This window comes from Diospyros lotus, chromosome 9, assembly GCF_014633365.1.
Source record: "Diospyros lotus cultivar Yz01 chromosome 9, ASM1463336v1, whole genome shotgun sequence".
NCBI lineage: Eukaryota > Viridiplantae > Streptophyta > Magnoliopsida > Ericales > Ebenaceae > Diospyros > Diospyros lotus.
Genome location: NC_068346.1, coordinates 20,730,988 through 20,753,032, shown reverse-complemented (window position 1 = coordinate 20,753,032; position 22,045 = coordinate 20,730,988). Strand labels below are relative to the sequence as shown.

The 22,045-nt window shown below is 36.4% G+C and overlaps 1 protein-coding gene across 5 annotated transcripts in view; it reads left to right on the top strand.

The window, feature by feature from the left end:
* Nucleotides 1-2,244: 2,244 nt before the first annotated feature.
* Nucleotides 2,245-22,045, top strand: part of LOC127809911 (uncharacterized) — an 86,445-nt gene continuing 66,644 nt past the window's right edge. For 2 of the 5 annotated variants that reach the window (XM_052349087.1, XM_052349086.1), the window contains exons 1-4: nt 2,245-2,554; nt 2,958-3,270; nt 9,355-9,467; nt 10,351-10,462. In XM_052349087.1, the coding sequence (XP_052205047.1) occupies nt 2,499-2,554; nt 2,958-3,270; nt 9,355-9,467; nt 10,351-10,441 (573 nt within the window). In that variant the 5' untranslated portion in view covers nt 2,245-2,498 and the 3' untranslated portion in view covers nt 10,442-10,462. Of the gene's footprint in view, nt 2,555-2,957; nt 3,271-4,256; nt 4,420-4,616; nt 4,859-9,354; nt 9,468-10,350; nt 13,659-22,045 lie in introns of those variants that run through there. The other 3 variants (XR_008025304.1, XM_052349088.1, XM_052349089.1) reach the window with 3 other exon arrangements.

Genomic DNA, 22,045 nt, shown 5'->3' with positions numbered 1-22,045 from the left:
TCACAAAATAGCCCCCCCAAGTAAAATTATAATATAAATTAAGATTAACATATGGTGTGCTTGTAGAATTAAAACATAAAAAATGAATTCAAACAATAAGGGTAAAACCAATTTATCGTGGGATCGAGCGACGACCCCCCCCCCCCCCGGCGCAAGGAAGGGCATCTCAAGGGTAAAACCAATTTAATTTGGGTAAAAACAAAAGAATCAATTCTACGCACAGAGATGTTTATATTTTTTAATATTTTGTTGTATTTTATATTTTTTAATTTTAATTATTTCAAATTTAAAAAATAATTAAACGTATCTTTTAACTACAATTTAATAATTTTATAGTAATTTTTTCCTTCGCTATGCAATTTAGAATCATAGATCAATTTTTTATAGTGAAAAACTATATTTGGTGGTAAACAATTTAATTCATTTAAATTGCCACGATTTAGTAGTTATGTAGTAAAATATTAACTTTTAATAAAGAAAGAAAGTTTTTGAGGATGTAAATGGGAGAATAAAAAATTAATAAGGTGGGAAAGGGTGTGGAGTTAAATGAGTTTTTTTTTAGTGCTTCTTTTTATAATTTACTAATAAATTTAAATAATATTATTTATTTGAAATTTAATATTTTACCATATAGTTAAAAAATAATTAAATTAAAGTTAAATCAATCTAAGACTTAATATGATTAAATAATTAAAAGATCTTTAAATCAATTCAAAAAAAATGTTCAATAAAAATATTATAGACATGTAATAATAAATAAAATTAATTTTTATGTATTAAAAATATATAATTAATTTTCATATATAAATCAATGAAAAAAATAGTGCTCCTTATGCGACTCAAATCTAGAACTTGCAAGAATCGAGAGCCTTAACATGGATCCCCTACCCACGAGACTATACTATCGAAATATGATTTTAAAAATGTAGTCCCAAAAAAGAAGTTGCGAAATCTTTTTGGAAAGACTCTCCCAAAAGAATTGCTTCTCCCGAAGATATTGCATTTTTTTGGGAGAATTACTCCAAATAAAGAGGTACAATAGTAGTTATATATATTGAAATTAGTGGAATAAATATTATGATTAAGTAAAATAGGAAAAAAAATATAATTAACTTACCTTAAACTCACACAAAGCATATAATTATTGATATAATCAATTGATGTAAGAGTCAAGTAATTAATATAAAATAGTTGAATCCTTAATCAAATAAATTAATTATCATATGACGTTTTCCCAAAAAAGCAAGTTTTGATAATAAAAAAATAATTTTAAAATTTCAAAAAATCAATTAATTGATCAAAATCATTTTTGAATATATAAACCACTGCGGTTGTGAGAATCCAATGACCAGTTCTAATCATTGGAATCACAAGGTGGCTTAAAAGTCAACGACAACAATATTTTTTATGAGTTATTAAATTGATTTAATTATTAGTTGATTAGGTTCGACCAGGAGAATTGTGATGTCTTACAAAATACGTTTCGAGTCATCAGTCATAAGAAAATTGTTGAAAGATCATTTCGGAAGGACTCTCCTGTAATAATTGCCTTCTTTGGGAGAACTATCTCGGAGGAAGAGATACAACAATAATTATATATATTAAAATTAATGGAGTAAATATTATGACTAGGTAAAATAAAAAATATATATATAATTAACTTATCTTAAGATCACTCAAAACATGTAATTATTAATATCATCAATTGATGTATTGGAGTCAAGTAATTAATATAAAATAATTAAATTTATAATCAAAAAATTTATCATCATGAGACCAAAAACCTCATAATTGTGTCACCATAGTCATATAAAATAGTTGAATTCTTAATTAATTTTTAATTTTCGAGTACGTAATAGTAAATTTCGATGGTTGAGCCAATGCTAATTTGATAATCAATTTTTGTCATTGGAATCCACCGTTTGACTATTTGAAAATAAAAAAAATTAATTTTAAACTTACAAAAATTAATAGTATATATATTATAACTATGTAAAATAAAAAATATAAATATAATTACCATCGCTCAAAGCATATAATTACTAAAATAAAAAATTGATGTATTAGAGTTAAGTAATTAGTATAAAATAGTTGAATCCCTAATCTAATAAATTATAATTGTGTCATCATGTTTATAAAAACTCAAAATGATCCAAAATTTCATAATATAAAGAGTAATATATATATATATATAAATAATATTTTATTTTATATTAATTAAAAAAATAATAACATGGGAGAAAATCCTCCTCTCCGCTCCTCTCCTCTCCTCTGCTCTCGATCCCACCAGTTGCCGCTTCATTCTTCTTTCTAACGGTTGAAAATCCTCTGAGGATCTCCTCTCCTCTCGATCCCACCAGTTGCCGCTTTATTCCTCTCTCTAACGGTTGAAAATCCTCAGAGGATCTCCTCTCCGCTCCTCTCCTCTCCTCTCGATCCCATTTTTTTCAAATTGACTCTGCCAACTCTGCCAGCTATCTTCAAGTAACGGCAAGAAGATGAAGAAGACCCTGGGGATTGCGTTGGGGTTCCAGATTCTCGCCGATTTCGCCAGGTCCTCTCTCTCTCTCTCTGTACTTGATTGCAACGTCGATCTGCGAGCTGTAAGAACTAGGGTTTGGCGATTCGATCGTCGGGTCGAATTCGCATCCGATGCGGAAATAGATGCATTTCAATACATTTTATTAGAAACAAAGCTTTACTTTAGATATATCAGAGCATGAACTACGAGTTTGATGCCAAAAGATTAGGTCCGAGTGTGAGAGGAAATGTGTATGTTGTCCTGGTTTGTTGCTGGTGTAGGTTGTATGTCATTTGCAATTTGAAATTAAATAATTTTATCCTTCTTTTTCTTATCAGAATCTGTATCCACAAAAAAAGAAGTACCCATTGTCAATGGCTCCATTTTGTTATGCTCTTTCATCTGTCTTCTTAACTGGGTTCTCTATTCCTTGTAGGAGAAGTGTCTCTAATCTTCTTCGCAGTGGGTTCCGTGAAAGTTTGGACCAATTAATACAGTCGTATGTGGAAAGGCAAGCCCAAGCTCCAATCGACTGGGATCTGCACAGGAACGTACCCACTCCAACTCCTGCTTCACCTGAGCAGGATCGGGAGGAACAGAGGGATGAACAGAATGGGGATCAGAATGATGACATGGGCAGACCTTCATTGGCACTACCATCCCCTCCGGTGCCCCCTCCACAGCCTCTTTGGCATCAGGCTTTACATCATTCTAGTTGGTCTCGACAGAGCATGCGCCGCTCAGATCTTGTGAGTCTTCTTTTATCTATTAGCACTTCGGTGGTAAAAGCTTGAAAAGAAAATATAGTCCTCTTCTCTAAAATAGGCGTCCTCTCATTAATTAGTGCCTAGTAGTATATAGACGCTCCATTTTCTGTTGAACTATACCAAATACCATAATCTGCACTTCCTTTAACGTATCTCATGCCCGTTTCCTTTGTATGTTAATTTTAGTGTGAGAGTGCATATTTGGACATTCCATCCAAGTGGCGGAGGCAGGGGGTGGGCAGGGGGGGCTGAAGCCCCCCCAATTTTTTTAAAAAGTAGATTTTGATAGTTAGCCCAGCTCCCCTGTTCTTCTTCTTTTCTTACCCAGATTCAATTAAAATTTTAAATTTTTCCTTCATTGCTGCAGTTGAAAAAAAAAAATTTTTTTATGAAACTCACTATTGAAATTTTTTTTTTTGAAGCCCCCCAAGTTAAAAAATCCTGGCTCCGCCAACTGGTTATCTCCATTGTCTTTTTTAATCACTTGTGGATGCCAGTGTTTTATTATATTTGTCATGATTTGATTCATATAATCTATTATACACATTTATCTACTGTAATATCCACGTTAGGAATCTTATAATTATTTGTTGTCTTCTTTTTATTTTTTTAGCCATGGGGTGGGGTGGGGAGGGGAGGGGAGGGGAGGTGTGGCATCAATAGGTGGGTGGGGAGTAAGCCACGTTTGTTTTGATTAGGAGCAGAATGCGACCACCCTTGCTAACCATGGTTAATTGATTGGGTTTACTTTTAGAAATCTAGGAATTCAGGACAATCTCGATCATTTTTCATCTTAAGAAAGATTAAATTTGTCTTCTGAATTCTTTATTGGATTGAATGACTCTGGAAGTCTTGTTGCAGTTTTAATTTTCCGATTCTGGTGAAACCTATACTTGTTTGTAGTGTTTTGTTTATGCATCTGCCCTTCGCCGGTCTTGAACTAAATGTGGGGATGCTGACTGGAGCAGGAGTGGGAGATGATTAATGATCTGAGAGTGGATATGGCAAGGCTTCAGCAGGGCAACCACATGCAGAGGATGTTAGAGGCTTGCATGGACATACAACTGGAGTTGCAACGCTGTGTAGGACAGGAGGTCTCTGCAGCTCTGAATTGATCAACTGGTGGACAGGGTTTGTATGCCCTTCTAACTTTATAGCTCTTTCACTTCTTCTTCAGTACCACTTTATCAACTGAAAATTAGAACCTTGCAACCGTGACGATTTCTGAATTGTGCTTTCAGTTTAAATAATCAAATAGCAAGTATTGCTTTTGTTTCACCTTCTATTTATACCAGATCCTGTGTTAAAGAAATTTCAATACGCTGCAGGGATGGTGGAGACATCAGAGGATGGATCCAGATGGGTTCATGTTCAGAAGGGAACTTGTTGTGTATGTTGTGACAACCATGTTGATTCTCTTTTGTACAAGTAAACTTGCTTGTTTGTTTGACTATTGATATGTACGTACATGGATATACATACTCAAAAACACAACAATAATCCTAAGCTTTAATCTCACTAGGCAGGTTTGGCTAGATAAATTGATCAATACTAGACTTTCATGTGTCTCTATCTATGCCTACATATATATATGCTTATGCAAGGAAACTGCTTAAAACAATAGGTTACTTCCAGGATAGGGATTGGGAGTCTTTCTGGGACATGGTTTAGTGGGATTGCTTTGTCATCTTAATGTCACAGTAGATGACCCATAATGGTGGTTGGTTGGTTATATAGATAACCAATGTTTTGAAAAAGGCTCTGTTCATAACTCAAATTTGTAGTCTTCCGTTTATATTATCACAGCCACCAAGAAGAATAGAATAGTGCTGCTGCTTTTAACTCATTTTCATTGGATGAAACTGGATAATGATATTATTATTTTTCATATTGACAGCACATCATCATTAATAGAAGATTGATTTAAGTAGGCATTGGAATGGAGGGATGAAGAAGAGCAGCCTCATGCTTCATCTCAGCCTTAACGACTGTAGCTAACTGGTCATAGGCTTCACCCCATGCACCATTCATCTCCTCCTTCCACTTCTCCCCTGTTGCCTCCTTCACCGTCCTCAGCAATGCTTCTTTCACCACCTGTTCAACCATTAATCCAATTTTTTTTTATTGAATTTATGATGTGGAATGGAATCAAAATGATGCGAATTAAAATATATATATATATATATATATAGAGAGAGAGAGAGAGAGTACCTCAAAGTGGAGATCAATGACTCCTTTGTGAAGGTGAACAGAGCCCAAATACTTGAGAGTTGTATCAGCAACCACCGCCTCACCTTTCTCTCGCAACTGAATGGCTGCCTCACATGTCTAACCATACCACCACCACAAAATTATAATTATAAAAACAAACATAGCTATCATGTTATTTTTCATAAATTTTCTATGTATTTTCAAAATAATCTAAATAATTATAAGAAAATGTGTAATATGTATATATGGTTATATACATATGCACATGAACCATCTTGAAGACTTTGACAGCATGAGCCTTGAGCTTGGGATTGTTCTGAGGAATTTCATCAGAGTCCTTCAGAAATGAGAATATGTTCTGGGGAACTTCATCAGAGTCCGTCTTAAATTCCATGTTTTCTTGTAGTGTAGTGCAAGCACAATAAAACCAACGCAATAAGGACATTGTGGGTTCCACCCCTCACTTATTGCACAAAATAAAAAATTCCGCCATCATCGCCCATCCATTCGAAGACAACTGACCTGGCACTAATATTTCCTCCCTTAAAAATTGTATCCCAAATGGGTGTAAAGGAATCCTAAGTCATGCTTGCAAACTATCTAAATGTATTGCTACGTCTCCTTCCCTAACAATACTAGTAAGCTCTCCTCTCCTAGGACCCCTTAGTTTCCATGATTCTGGGATACAGAATTATTGCACAAGGTCCTTGGCGTGTTTGCCCTTCACAACTGAGGGTCTCATATGTGGGGAGATGATAATATCAGTAGGGAGGAGGTTGTTCGATATCCATTTTACCTCATAGTTGAATTTTTCAGCAAGAGTGAGCCTTCCGGAGAAGCAGAAAACTCCCAGCGCTAAGTAAAGGTCTTCAGGACAACAAGAAGTCTTCGGGAGCTCTAGATGACTCAGGCTCTTCGGGGTAAAAGTGTGACCCATTCGGGACCACCATCTATTTATAATCGCGGCCTTCGACAGGCCAAGCATCATGAGTCTCCCAAAGACTCTCCCTCAATGAAGCCATCAAGCACCTCCTTCTATTCTACTCTTTCCTTCACCTTTCAACCTAAGGAAAGAGTGGTGAGCTATTATTGTGGGGTATCCTAAAATTCTCCTAAGTTTTAAAGCAATTCCCAAGTTCATTATCGGATAGTCTCCGAAACAAAAGCCTCCTAGACCCCTGATGGGTCCCCTGGGATCGACCTAGTATGCATCATTTTTACCCGAGTCCAAAGACAACCCTTCAATGTCTCCTAGACTTAAGCCATCCGGTGGCCCAAAGCCTCTTTCCGGGCCACCCAGAGATAGCCATCGAGGGGTCCCAACCCAAAGACTTATCCAGGCCCTCCAGCCTCATCCGATGGGTCTCCCCAGAAGAGCCTCCCGGCTTAACTGTGGGTCCTACTATTTTGCCTATAAATAGGCGCCTCCTCGAAGGCAAACAAACCTTTTTGAACTTTTAGACCTTTTTGGACACTTGGAACCTTTTGGGACTCTTAGACCTTTCAGACATCTGAAACCTTGGCAGACAAACGGATCTCACTGGACTTAGATCTTTTTTGACTCACTTCATACATTTGTCCAGACCCTCAACCTCTCTTTAAAACCCATTCAGAAACACGAGTATCCCTTTAGGACACTGATTATACACATACACTTGCATCATCCCTGTGACATTAGACATACATTTGGACATTTCTCTCAAACCATCGTCTTACTTAGGCATCGATGAGCCCGTGTGGGGGAGTCATGTGCCTATCTGACTTTCATTTGTGACCGTAGGCTAAGTCCTAGCCTAGCTCAACCGAAGGACCAGAAGCCCCTTCTCCCGAAGATCGATCGAGGTCATTTCCTCTTGACTCCTTGAAGGCCCATCTAGGCAGCACATCTGGAAGCCCCTGAGAACCCATCCGGAAGTATTTGTCTGAAAAAGTCCAAACTGTTTTATACAAAAAAATCCTTGAATTCAAGAAAGTTCTAAACAACCCAATTCACCCCCCTCCTGGGTGTCCATTATTTCTTACATACTTGAATGATTTTACTTATCAAGCAACACACATTCATCAATATAAGTTCTGCAAGTGTTCTTACATAGAACATTGAGAACCATAAAAATTTGATACTCAAATATCAAATAAGAAATTTAAGATAATAATTGGATCAAAACTCAATAACCATCCATTGAGTATATGATCATTTACTAAAAAATCTTGATGTTTGATACTTAAACATCATATATGAAATATAAAAACATTACTCTTAAAACTTTGAGTAATGCTTATATCACTTAACATCATATTCTTATCTCCAAATGTTGCCTCTCATCTATACAAGATATATATTCTATGTTTGAAATATGTATGGATCAATCTTTATGAAAAATGTTTTAATGTATATAAATTTATATCAATCTGCTGAAACTCATTTTATGTTATGGAAAGTATCTTTCCAAATTAGAATTCACCCACATCTTAGGTGATCTTTCAATTAGATATTTTATGTTTCAAACTAGTAAAAATCACTATGATAATCGAATACTTAAATATTATAACATTTGATAGATGAGTATGAGTTTTGTTCTAATTTTTCACTCTTTAACTTCTTAATATAAAATAACAAAAAATGAACTTGATGCAATTGTATCAAGAAATTCAGACGAGTTAGGATAGTCTGTGTTTTATTTTATGATATATTTAATTAATCATATATATATATTTTGTTGAAATTTATTTTTTTTAAGTGTTGTTAAAATTTTGTTGGTGTTTATATTTCTTGCACATCAACAAATCAAAAATAAACTCAACTTCGCAAAAGGAATATCAATGTGAAGTTTTTTAAAAATATCAAGAAATTTAAGAAAATTCTTATCTTATTTATATTTACACAAACACTGTGGAAAAGACACAGGAGGAACATAAAATTTGACTAGCTCTAGCTTTTTTTCCTTTTGTTTTCTTTCTTCATTCACGAGTAGCTGCTCTTAAGGAACTAGGACTTGATTTGGATTTCCTCTCATCTTTCTCATCTCCATTTTGTGGCTTCCCTTCCAATTGTCTTCCATTCCTCAAGGTAATTGCCTTTACATGATTTTCAAGATTTGTCTCATTCTTACTAGGGACATGTACCTTGAGATTTATTAGACGCCATAATAGCCAATTATCCCATTTGAATCTCTGAATTTTTTATGGTAGCCTATTGATTTTACAAAATTAATTGCTGATTCTGAAAGTTTGCCTTTATATCTGTCATAAAATCTGTGGTAGCTTTGGTAAGGGTTGTGACCAAATTTTCTAAGGAGGTTTTCTTTTCTTCAGGTTGAGATCTAGGTTGAGATCTAAGCTTAGATGAACAAGGGTTACATTAAATTGCAAACCACCAAAATAAAAACTGTAGGATATTTTAATATAGATTGTAGAGACAAGCCTTTTCTCCTCAAAGCTTAGGACTAATTATGATAAAGAGTAATGCCTTAAAGCACAAATGGATGCATCCGAGGACTGATGGAATGGAATAAGTTTGTAGTAAAAGAGAGAGAGAAAGATGAGAAAAACTCAGTGGGAAGCTTTTAGCTTTAGGCATAACGTGGGATATAATGGCCTTACAAAATATATGATTATGGATAGAAATGATTGGTGAATTAGAATTTGTATAGTAGTTGATCACACCACACCTAATGAGATAAAGGCTCAGTGTTGCTGAGGGAAAAAGAAACATTCTCTCTTCTCCTCTATCAGATATACAGATTTTTGTGCGATGAATTAATGAATACTGATTTGGATGTTGGATGTGATTGGTTGAGAATTCAGAATGCCTAGCATTTATTCATACTGATGTCAGGTTTGTGTTTTTTGACACAGTTCTGTTGGAATTTTATGCACCCTGGTGCGATCACTGCAAAAAGATGGCTCCAATCTTGGATGAAGTTGCTGCTTCATTTCAAAATGATACTGACGTTGTTATTGCTAAGATTGTAAGATTTCTGACCTCTACTAGCTAAGTTATGAAAGTTGTTGGTTTGTGGTCTAAGTTAGTTTTCAAGTTTGTGCATCTGAACTCGGATGGTCCACTATGAATATGAAGAATACCTTTGCATTACTTTTGTTTCTTTTTAGAGGATCAGATTCTTGTTTTCTTGTTGCTGGGTTGAAACTGACTGTTCACATCATAAATGCAATTAAATTGAAGAGTGACTAATAACCAGAAACGAAATAGAAAAAGAAAAAAAAAAGGGGGGTTAAATTAACAATTGAGTTAATTGGTATGAATATTAATAATGTCAATCCGCAGTAACGACGCCAAAAACTTGATGGACAAATTCGCAAGTATACGAAATCGCTAAAGTAATAAACAAATAAATCAAATATCATTCCCACAGAGATTATATATTGATTACCAAAATTGATTAACCCTATTATTATTTAAACTATTTAGAAAAAGTTATGATCGAACTAAACCTAAATAAAATAGAACTAATTAATTTAATTTCAACATATCAAAGAATAACAAAAAAAACCAAGATTAATTTATCATTAGGGTATTTTAAATTTACTTAAATCAATCCTATTTAATTTATTTGACTGATAATCAATTTTAATTATTTATGCAATGGTTGAACAACTGTAAATTGATGAAGGAAGTGATGTTTGTACAATTGCTAGGAACACAGGTGAAATTCATGATCAAGTTAGCCCTTCTCAACCTTTTGTTTTAGTTAGCAGCTATATAACTAAAAGATCAACATGTCCAACAGTTGTTGGGCCTTCTGATTGGCATCGTTCACCTCTACACGACCCCAATTTTGTAGAAAATTATTTCAAGGTAAAGATTATATTTTTCTTTTGGTCTTTTTCCAGGTTAGGCAAGTGTGTGGGGGGAGGTGGGTGGGGACATCATGATGGCATATCTACTAATCACTTGCTTGGCCGTGGAACATCAGCTGCATAAACTGGATGGCATATTTTTGAGGTAAGTGACTCTTCCTCATCTAGTTTTAATTCAAATTCAAATGATAGCGATGATGATGATAGGATTAGTATATTTGTGAAAAATGTATAGTTAATGTAGAAAGAGCTGCAAAGAAAATCAGAATGTTAAAAAAGAAAAAAACTTTTCTTAAGGATCAAACAAAAAATCTAGAATATGAAAATGCAGCTCTTATTGAACAAAAAGAAAATTTTCAATCTCAAAATTCAACCCTTACTAATCGAAACAAATTGCTTGGAAATGAGTTAAAAGATTCTAAGTTAGATTTATCAAAATTTTTTGCAAGTAGCAAAATACTAGATAATATCTTAGAATTTCAAGGAGGAGATACTATGATAGAACTGGTTTGACCTATGTTGAGAAAGACCATACAAATTTTGGAAAACTATCAAAACCTAAATCTAAACTAAAATTTGATTCTAAATGTAAATTCTGTAAGTGCCATGGTCATAGAGAATTATGTTGTCTAAAGAAGATGAATATTTAGAATAAAGAAGGTATGAGTTCCCAAGGATGAGCTCAAGGCAGCCCCAAAAATGATTTGGGTAGTTAAGAATAAGTTTTTGGTAGAAAAATAGGCTAGAAAATTCAAGTACTCAAATGATTGGGTACTTTATCTTAGATAGGTTTTATATGCAATCCATGGGAGTTAAAACAATTCAGCTTTGGGAGAAAATGATGTATCTCCCCAGGTAATATATTATAATCTCATATCTCTTTAAATTTAAATGTCTTTGTTGAAATGGTTTTCAACCTTGACTGTTTGCCTTGATTACGTATGCGATTAAATATTGATTATTTATGTTTGCTGATTATTAAAGCCTTGAGGATGAAATCATTTTTTGCTCATCAGTGTGAATTATTTTGGATATGACCTTATGGTGTTAAGTGAGGTACGTTTGTACCTGTGAAAATACATGCTAAATTATATTCTAGTGTCTTAAATGAACTTACTTGCTCATTGAGTGTTATGTTCAAATAGACCTCATCAATTCTTGCCAAAAGGTGCTGGTGAATATCCTATCCCCGTCCGATATAATAACCCTCGGCACCCCGTACAAAGCCACTATTCTGTCCATGAAAGCTCTGGCCACCTCTTGGGCCGTATAGGGATGAGCTAAGCCTATAAAGTGTGCAAATTTAGTGAACCTATCCACCACAACTAGCATACTATCCTTCCCTTCGGACTTAGGCAACCTCTCAATGAAATCCATGGAAACACTAGTCCACGCTTGGTCCAGTACTGGTAGGGGCTAGAGCAATCGGGGTAAGCAACCTTCTCATACTTGTACCTCTTACAAGTATCGCAAGATAAGACGAATTCCTTCACATTAGTCTTTAATCTTGGCCAATGAAATAGTTGTTTCACCCTTAAATAAGTGTTTTGGACCCCTGAATGCCCCCTTAAGGGAGATTCATGCAGTGACTGTAATATTTTTTTCCAAAGGTCCCTCTTGCTGCCAATGACTATCCTGCCATGCAGTTGCAGTATTCCTTCCCTTAGAGTATAACCACCCGTTCCTTGTGATCCCACAACCAGCCCTTGTATGAGTTCTTGCATCCGTTCATCCCCTTCATAACTATCCACCACTTCCTTACACCACTTCGGTACTATCATGGTGATGGCTGCCAATTCTTGCAAACACTTACTGCCTCATTGGTACATTGTTCCACTTAAAGACCCTCTCACATTTTCTGATCCACCACCGGGGGTTGACCCCTTCAAAGATAGGAATCTCCATCGGGGGCATGATGAAACCCTGGTGCTGCCCATTAGGCGTACAATTCCTATCGTTACCCATAACTCCTTCCAATGTTTCTTCTGGGTCAGCCTCTATTTCAGCATTAACACGACCCATATTCCCTTCATTTCTATGCAGTATATGCTCATTTCTATCTCTAGGGGGAAAGTTTTCAGCCATTCTTACTTGCTTTTGTCGTGTGAATATTATCATAAATTGTTGCACGCCATCCCGCAGTCTAGCCATTGATCCATCTAGCCTCTGCTCCATACCTTCCAACCTCTACCCCATTCCTTCCAGGGCTCCTTCCATCTTGCTATCCATAGCTCGGATGGCCTCTCGGTTCTGGGCTTCTCTAGCCTCCATGTGGCCCATCCTATTCTGGAGCTCGGTCATCGTCGGGCTAACCTGTTGTAGTTGCGTTTCAAAATTCCTCATACGGTTTTCGTCCACCATCCTTGCTTCTACTAGTATGCCAGATACTGGTGCTCTGATACCAGTTTGTCACAAACCCAAATGTGACAATGAATCCGCCCTCTAATCCAATATATATCAGTGAGATCAGATAGGGATCTTAGAAAGAGACGGCACCGATAAAAGAGATAGTGAGAGAGGGATTAGGAGGAAAGGAATAAGAGATAAAGAGAATAGTTGGTAGAGAAAGGATAGAATTTTGTTCTTGTTATTCTTCACGCAGTTACAATCTGAGTATAGGGGTATATAACTTGCTAGCAGGGGTGCTGCCATAGCAGATCACATCCCTAATAACTAACTCATTTGTCTTTTTCCCTGAAGCCCCTTTACACATGGACCTCCCCCTTAAAATATCCTATTCCTTTTGCAGCTATAATATCTAAACTAATACCAAAGCATAAAGTAAATAAAACATAATAACATAACATAAAGGAAATGACTAAGAAAACAGTTCAAATCTGCCAATTAACGGTCGATGTCGCGCCCATACCGTAATGCATGACAATGTAGTAGAAAATCTTCTAGAAATGTTAATAGGAACATATGTGCCAACTCAAAAAGAAAGTATATGAAGAAAAAGAAAGCAGCCGTCACATGGAGTGATAAAGGCTCCTCCTCAAGTGAAGATCAAATGGACAATTATTGTTTTATGGTTGAGCAAGATTCTGAGGTAAGCGACTCTTCCCCATCTAGTTTTAATTCAGATTCAAATGATAGCGATGATGATGATAGGATTTGTGAGAATCTCACATTGCCTCAGCAAGGAAGACATGGGCTATATATAAGGAGGAGGATCCATTCTCCGGTTAAGCTTTCTTTTCAAGTTGGAGTTCTACCTCTGACTTCTCACATGGTATCAGAGCCTACCCTTGACTGGGGGACTACCCTCGGTCGTGATTATGGACCAGTACCCTGCTCAATCACTTGCACATGTATTAGTTACTGGAGAAGGTTCGACGTGGGGTGGGTGGGGGGGTGGGGGGGAGTATGAATCCCACATCGCCTCAGCAAGGGAGACCTGGGCTATATATAACGAGGAGGATCCCTTCACCCGTTAAGCTGGCTTTTCAGGTTGCGGTTTTACCTCTGACTTCTCACAAGATTAATCTTTCAAATATTTGTGAAAAACTTATAGCTAATCTAGAAAGGGCTGCAAAGAAAATCAGAATATTAAAAAGAGAAAAATCTTCTCTTAAGGATCAAACAAAAAATCTAGAATCTGAAAATGCAGCTCTTTTTGAACAAAATGAAAAATTTCAATCTCAAAATTCAACCCTTACTAATCAAAACAAATTGTTGAAAATGAGTTAAAGATTCTAAGTTAGTTTTATCAAAAATTTTTGGAGGTAGCAAAATACTAGATAATATCTTAGAATCTCAAAAAGGAGATACTATGATAGAACTGGTTTGGGCTATGTTGAGAAAGACCATAAGAATTTTGGAAAACTAACAACAACATATCCAGCCGTTATTCCACTATGTGGGGTTGGCTACATTAATTCTAGACTTCTATGTGGGTTACATCCCAACAGATAGTTTGTCTAAAATTCATATTTGGATCCGATTAGGTTTTACGCTGGCTGTCGGCTACCTAACGCAACCCTCCTCTTTTATCCGGGCTTGGGATCGACAGTGGATAATATCCCCTGGCGGAGTAATGATGAAATGAAGTTTCAACACCATCTTCATATGGAGAAGTTTCATGAGATGGTGGTGAATAAAAATAATTGATATAGTTGTGTTCCATCACTTAGTTGACATGGTGAAACCAACAAGTACAATATGGAAACACAACACAAGAATTTTGGAAAACAATCAAAACCTAAATCCAAACTAAAATTTGATTCTAAATGTAAATTCTGTAAGCGCCATGATCATAGAGAATTATTTTGTCCAAAGAAGATGAATATTCCCTTTAGAATAACCCCGGCCAAGGAATTTCTTAATATGTGGGAAATTAACTTTGAGAATTATTTTATTATGTGCGATATGACTTGAAAGATTAAGGAAGTGTTTACAAGGCAAAGAGAAAGAGCAGGTCAAAATAGTGAAGTGACTTAAATTTAAGGTAAATGCTTATGAAATGTAAATAAATGAAATGCAAATGAGGAAATTAAAAAGGCTTGAAGGGGCTAAAAATTTGGGGAATAAAAATTAAATCAATGTGAAGAAAGTATAAAAAGGACCAAAGTTGGAGAGAGAGTCATTTTAAGGCGGTGGAGCATCGGGAGAGTTCTTCCAACACTAGGGTTCTTCTCCTATTTGGTTTTCTTCTTCTAGTGGCAGCTAGGGAGTTCAAGGAAGGGTTTCAAGGTAAGAAATTCATCATTTAGCTCATTCCTTAGCCTCTAACCCTGTTTTTCCTCTGTTTTGGGGATAAAAAGAGATGAAAATCTCTATGTATAACAGCCTACAAGTGGTGTTAAAGGTAAATAAAGACCAAGGATTGTCAAAGAGCAAAGCTAAGACAAGTTCTACTCTTATTTTTTTCCTTTGATCCTTTGGTTTTGGGTGTAAAATCCCAAGTTTTTCAAAAAAGCCTTTATTGGGAGCTATATGGAATTGTTTGTAAATCTCTCTCTTTTCTCTTACTTGATCTTGTTGGTCTCTCTTGAGTTTCGAAATATGGTTTGTTTCACCCTATAATCCTCAAATGAATGATGTATTTTGGTTAGATTTTGAGCTATGTAAGTTTTTGATTTATTATGGGAACTAGTCTGTTCGTCCGTTTTCATTCTGAGTCTCAAGAGTTGACTTTTGCGAGTGGAAGCTGACTCTGTATGTTAAACTCTCGGTTGGATTGACTAAAGTGATGAAGAAGTCGATTTTTTCTTCCAAAAGTCGCATTTCTAATTCTAAAAGTCGACTTCCCGGAAGTCGACGTCCCAATTTTAAAAGTCGACTTCCCGTTTTAGACCGTGCATGCTCTATTGTTTTGAGCATAACTTTTAGTGAAAAAATCGGATTCAAGATCTGTTTGTTGCGTTGTAAACTAGACTTGATAAGCTTCGATTTGGTACTGAATTTGAATTATTTGGCTGAGTTTTGAGTGGTTTCTTCTTAATCCCAAAACATGTCTAGATGTGCTTGAAAATATTTTCTCTCTTTCACGAAACATGTTGTCCATATTCTCGTGTATACCCTATGTATTTTAATCATGATTATGTGAGTATAATTAGCTTGTGCATGTCGTTAGAAGAGGTCTTATACACGGGTTTTGTGTGGAGTACGATGACACAATTTTGGGAATTAAATGTGATACTTAATGCGCGTTACGGATAGGGTCCGCTGAGATATCCACTACGGTGATAAACTGAAAACTCGAGTGGGTTATAAAGTCAGACTCGTGTCAAGCTCGGGTGGGCTATAAGGCTGGACTCGTGTGGGATCTAGATCCCGTATTATGATTATCCTATAGTTGTATTATGGGAACTTGCATCTTATTTTTCATTCATGGACATGGTGGCTTGACTCCACCTCTTTATGTATGCATGAGAGAGGGTGTTGTCATCAGTTATGGTTCGACCCTGTAACTCTTGTTATCATTTTAATCTATATTACTTGTTGGGCTTTGTAGCTCCCTTTGTTTGTATCATTCCAAGTAAGGGCAAGATTATGATTGATGGTAAGGCTAGCAATGTGGGGTCCAGTGTTTAGATGTGTACAGAGCTGTCCCAGACAAAAGATCTTTTGGAATTTTATCATGGTGTCTGGGTCTATGGACCTTTATGGGCTTTGTTTTATCTTCTTTTGTAAAACTTTGGGTATATGGCCCGTTGTATGTGACAGTACGATGTCTAGTCTTGTGTATATAGTCTTGATGTAATTATTAATTATTGTGATGCATTCTCTTGTAACTCCCGTAGGTACCATTTATTCTTGACACTTCTCCCTTGTTGTCTCGGCCGGGGTTTCTAAAGGAGAAGTGCCAAGAAGATATGACACCTGCTGGAGTTACAAGAGTCATCACAATAGTTAATAATTATAGTAAGACTATATACACCAAACTAAATATCGTACCGTCACATACAATTGGTCATATACCCGAAGGTTTACAAAAGAAGATAAAATAGGGCCCATAAAGGCAATACATCCATAGAACCAGATACAATGACAAAACTCCCAAAGATCTTTTGTTTGGAACAGCTTTGTACGCGTCTAGACACTGGACCCCATATTGCTAGGCTCACCATCAACCGTAGTCTTGGCCTTACTTAGAATTATGCAAACACAAGTGAGATACAAAGTCTAGTAAGTAATACAAAATAAAATGACAATAAGAGTAACATGATTCAACCATAAATGATGACAACATCCCCGCTCATGCATATATAAAGAGGCGAAGTTACGCCACAATGTCCATGAATTAAAAATAAGATGCAAATTCCCATAATACCACTATAGCATAATCATAATATATGATCTAGGTCCCACATGATTCCAGTCTTATGGGCCACCCGAGCTTGACAGGAGTCTGGCTTTATAGCCCACTCAACCTTTCCGTTTATCACCGTAGGGGATATCTCAGCGGATCCCGCCCGTAGTGCGCGTTAAGTATCACTTGTAATTTCCAAAACCGTGTCATGCATAACAAATATATCGTACTGCACACAAAACCCATGCATAAGACCTCTTGTAATGATATGCACAAGCCAATTATACTCACATAATCATGATTGAAATGCATGGGGTATTCACGAGAATAAGGACAATATGTTTCATGAAGGAGTGAAAAGATTTTCAAGCGCATCTAGATATGTTTTGGAACTAAGAAGAAATATCTTAAAACTCAACCACATAATCCAAATTTAGTACCAAATCGAAACTGATCGAGTCTAGTTTACAACGCAACAAACAGATCTTGAATCCGATTTTTACACTAAAAGATATGCCCAAAAAGTAGAGCATGCACAGTCTGAAATGGAAAGTCAACTTTTAAAATTGGGAAGTTGACTTTTGGAAGGAAAAGTGGATTTTTTCATCACTTTTGTCGATCTAGCCGAGAGCTTAACGTACAGAATCGACTTCCACTTTCAAAAGTCGACTCCTGAGACCTAGAATGAAAACGAACAAGCAAAATGGTTCCCAAAATCAACCAAACCTTACATAGCTCGAAACCTAACCAAAATACATTATTCCTTTGAGGATTATAAGGTGAAACAAACCATATTTTGAAACTCAAGAGAGACCGACAAGATCAAGCATGAGAAGAGAGAGAGTTACAAACAATTCCACATAACTCCCAATAAAGGTTTTTTTTGAAAAATTTAGGAGTTTGCCCCCAAAACCAAATGGTCAAAGGTAGAAGGGGGGAGGAGTAGAACTTTTCTTAATTTCCCTCTTTGACAATCCTTAGTCTTTTTTTACCTTCAACACCACTTGTAGGCTACCATACATAGAGAATTTTATCTCTTTTTAGCCACTATAACAGAGGAAAAACAGAGTTCTAGATTAGAGAATGAGCTAGATGATGAATTTCTTACCTTGAAACCTCCCTAACTGTCACTAGAAGAAGAGAACCAAAGAGGAGAAGAACCCTGGTGCTGGAAGAACTCTCCCGATACTCCACCGCCTCTTGTTCCCTTTACTCACAGCCTCAAGCGCCAACCAACATCGAGCTGGATAATTGGAAGAATCCATATCTCAAACGGAATCAGCCTCTAAGTTTACTTCCCTTAGGTCTCTCCTTCACAGTAGCCACCGTTCACCCTCGTAAATCATCTTCATAAATCACCATTTCAAGCAACAACGACTCAATTAAATTAGCAGCGAATTGTCAGCCTTGCTATAATCTTCCAAGAACTCAATTGACTGATGATTCAACTGCACTGAATCGCCAAAATCACTTGTGGAGTTAATCACGTCAGCCAACAATATCCCTTAAAATTAGATTGGCAGCTCAACCTATCTGCCAACAATCCAAATTTGCAACGGTTGCAACCCACCCAATCACCATCCACTGGCCCCAACCACTGTCCAATGGTCGGAGGACCACCTGCTCCGCGGTCGCTTCTTCAATTCACCTGGATGGCCGGAATTGGCTCTACCTGGGATCGTTGCAGATTCAACGATCACCTCCCAACCGATTCCTCCTCCTCACCCAATCACCACCGGTCTTCACACGTTTCTTCTCGCTAAAAGTGAATTTAGGACCAATGGTGTAGCTACTACCCAATCACCGACCATTGGACCAATGGAGTCGCCTCAAGCCTTCTCAATCTGAACTCGATTAAATGAAGCAGAATGAGTCGACAACCTTGGATTTGCTCTCGCCCGATATATCCAAAATTTGATGGCAACTGCAACGTCTTCACTAAGTCGCCACGATTTACTTCTCATCGTCTGGATCATAATCGCCAACCTATCAAGCGGTAGCACCAGCAACGCACCAGTCGAAAGCTTCCCTGTCTATCCGTGTCGCCAACTTTAGAGAATCTTCTGCACCATTCGTTCACTCCAGTCGGGACCCTCTTGGCTTTTTGTGTCACCTCTTTTGACGGACTCCCACTCCAATCGCGAATGCTCCTCGGTTCGTATCATCTCTAGTCACCCATTCCAGTCGTTCGACCAAACCGCGTTACCCAGTCACCGTCCAATGGTCCACTGGCTTCGTTGTACGCTTCTCGGAATCATAGCAAAGCTCACCTAATTGAATTCACCAAGACACAACTATCCCTGATAGTTAACGATCATTGGAATTCCACCATGCTTCCGTTGCGTATTCAATTCCGAGTTTATAATTGACCGCCTCTCATTTTCAAATCGAGAATTGCCTTGCTCTCTCGATTACAACCTGGCTAGCTTGATAACTTTTGTTGTATCAGCGGTCGAAAATTCCAAGTCAATCGCAGAAATCATTCACTATAGATCAGCAACCTCCAGATCTGATCGCGACCACTGGTCGTCAGTTCTATTGGATATGTTGGCTCCAATGATGTAGCTTCCTACGATTCGCCAGCTCCATTGAATTCACCAAATTCACTGAATCGCTGTTCACTTAATTCCGCCAAAAGTTGTTAGAATCAACTACCCAAAATTACATAAACCACAACCTACCTTGTTGCTGCCTATTTCCGAAATCACCTTCAGATTTTGTGAATCCACTCCATCGGACAGTAACCATTGACATTCGACGGACCTTAATCAGCAACAAAAATGGTTGAGGAACGATGCTCTGATACCACTTTTCATGAACATAGGGTTCATAATAGGGCTTGCATTGGTAATCGGAAGGATCCGAGAGGTATATGATTAAGAATAGAATGTTTAGAGGGGAATTTGAACAGAAATGGGGAAATATATCATATAGAATTGAGGGAGAGACATTGAGAGAGGGGGGGGGGGGGGAGGAAGAAACAAGAGAGAAATGTGAGAAAGATTGAGAGAGAATTTTAGAGAGAAAAGAGAAAATTCATTATGAATTTAAGCATGGTCCCCTTACAAGTAGCCTTTATATAGACCTTGGCTAGCTGCTAACTGATTCCTAACACCATCCTAAGTTCCTAATAGCACCCATGTGCTTCTAACAACTTGTAAAAATATCCTAACAAACCATTGCAACCATATTACAACGATGCCCTTCTATTGTTCCTTGGGTCATGAGAAAAAATAGGGTAGAAAATTAAAGGACTCAAATGATTGGGTACTTTATCTTAGATAGGTTTTATATGCAATCCATGGGACTTAAAACAATTTAGCTTGGGAGAAAATGCTGTATCTCTTCAGGTAAAATATTCTAATCTCATATCTCTTTAAATTTAAATATCTTTGTTGGTATGGTTTTCAACCTTGACCGTTTGCCTTGATTATGTATGCGATTAAATATTGATTATTTCTGTTCAAGCCTTGAAGATGAAATCATCTTTTGCTTATCAGTATAAATTGTTTTGGATATGACCTTATGGTGTTAATTGAGGTACGTCTGTGTCTGTGAAAATACATGCTAAATTATATTCTAGTGTCTTAAATGAACTTGCTCATTGAGTGCTATGTCCTAATGTTTTGATGACGAATTTTGCTGAGTGTATGATTGATAAAATTCTTGAATTAACTTGTTCGTTTTCTACGATTGATGTTTTGGAATGCAGTGAAGTTATGCTTATCGTTTTGGATGATCTTTGCATTAGGATGAAAATGATTGTTTGTTAACTAAGGTATTTCTATACCCAAGTGCTTTCATATTTGATTGAATGTTCATGATTTGCATTTAGATAATTAAGTAGAAAATCTTAATGTTTTGATGAGGTGGTAGTCAAATGATTGGTTTGCCTACGATAGGTTAGAGGTAATATCATTTACTACTTTAAAAATCTTTGTGAGTGGCTATGTTTGGTGTGCTCATGAGTGGCACAATATGTTTATGTGATTGAAATTATAAATGCATTGAGTGATAGGTTGATTGAGCTCTCTTAAGAAATGATAGGATCGATCAAGTGATTAAATCTGTTTTAGGATTAGTTGAAAATGTTTGGGAAATTTGAAACCTACTTGAATATGTTTCTTGCTTGATTTGGGTACACATGGAGTGTACAAACGTTATATGAGATATGTCTTTGGTGTATGTGCATTTCTTGAATTTAAAAATTATATTATAGGATTATGTATTCTGATTGTACTGCTTAGAATTCATATGCTCATGAGTAGCATATTTCTAATGTGTTGAAACTCAGTGGTAGTTTGGTTTATGATCACTCAAATAGTGAATGAAAGTTAATCGAGTGTCCAATCCTTATCAAGATCTTCTCTTTGGATTATTTACTTGCTGCAACTATGTCTTTTTAAAATAAAATGGATGCATTTAGGAGTTATTGAATATGTATTTTGATAATATGATTGAATGTTTGAAAATTACTTGTCTTGAGAATATATGTTCTCGTAAATGGATTTATTATTCGTGTATTTGAGGATAAAGTAGTTGTTTCCTGTGCAACAATATTTTGTGATAAGTTCTTGAATGAATTTTATTTTAGATCTTATTTGAAATCCTTGGAATGAGGAAAATCTCCTAGGAGTGAATAAATTGTTGATGGATTGAAGTCTTGAAATGTGGATTTCAAGTTCATCCATGCAGTGTTGCATATTTTCAGCAAGTATTATAAGATACTCGATTAATTTGTGATGTTAATCGAGTAAGTGTGTATAGATATAGGTCTTTATGGAATATTAGTCGAGTAATGGGGAAGTGTTACTTGAGTTGCTAAGATAGAATAGATATTTCTAAAAGAAGCTCGATCTCGTCACTTGAGGGTCCTTGGACTAGAATCTTAGTGCTTATAAGCACTTTAGCTTTTGATATGTTAGTTTAAATTTTCTTAAGCTTGATTTATGATTTTGAATTATTTGCTTTTGT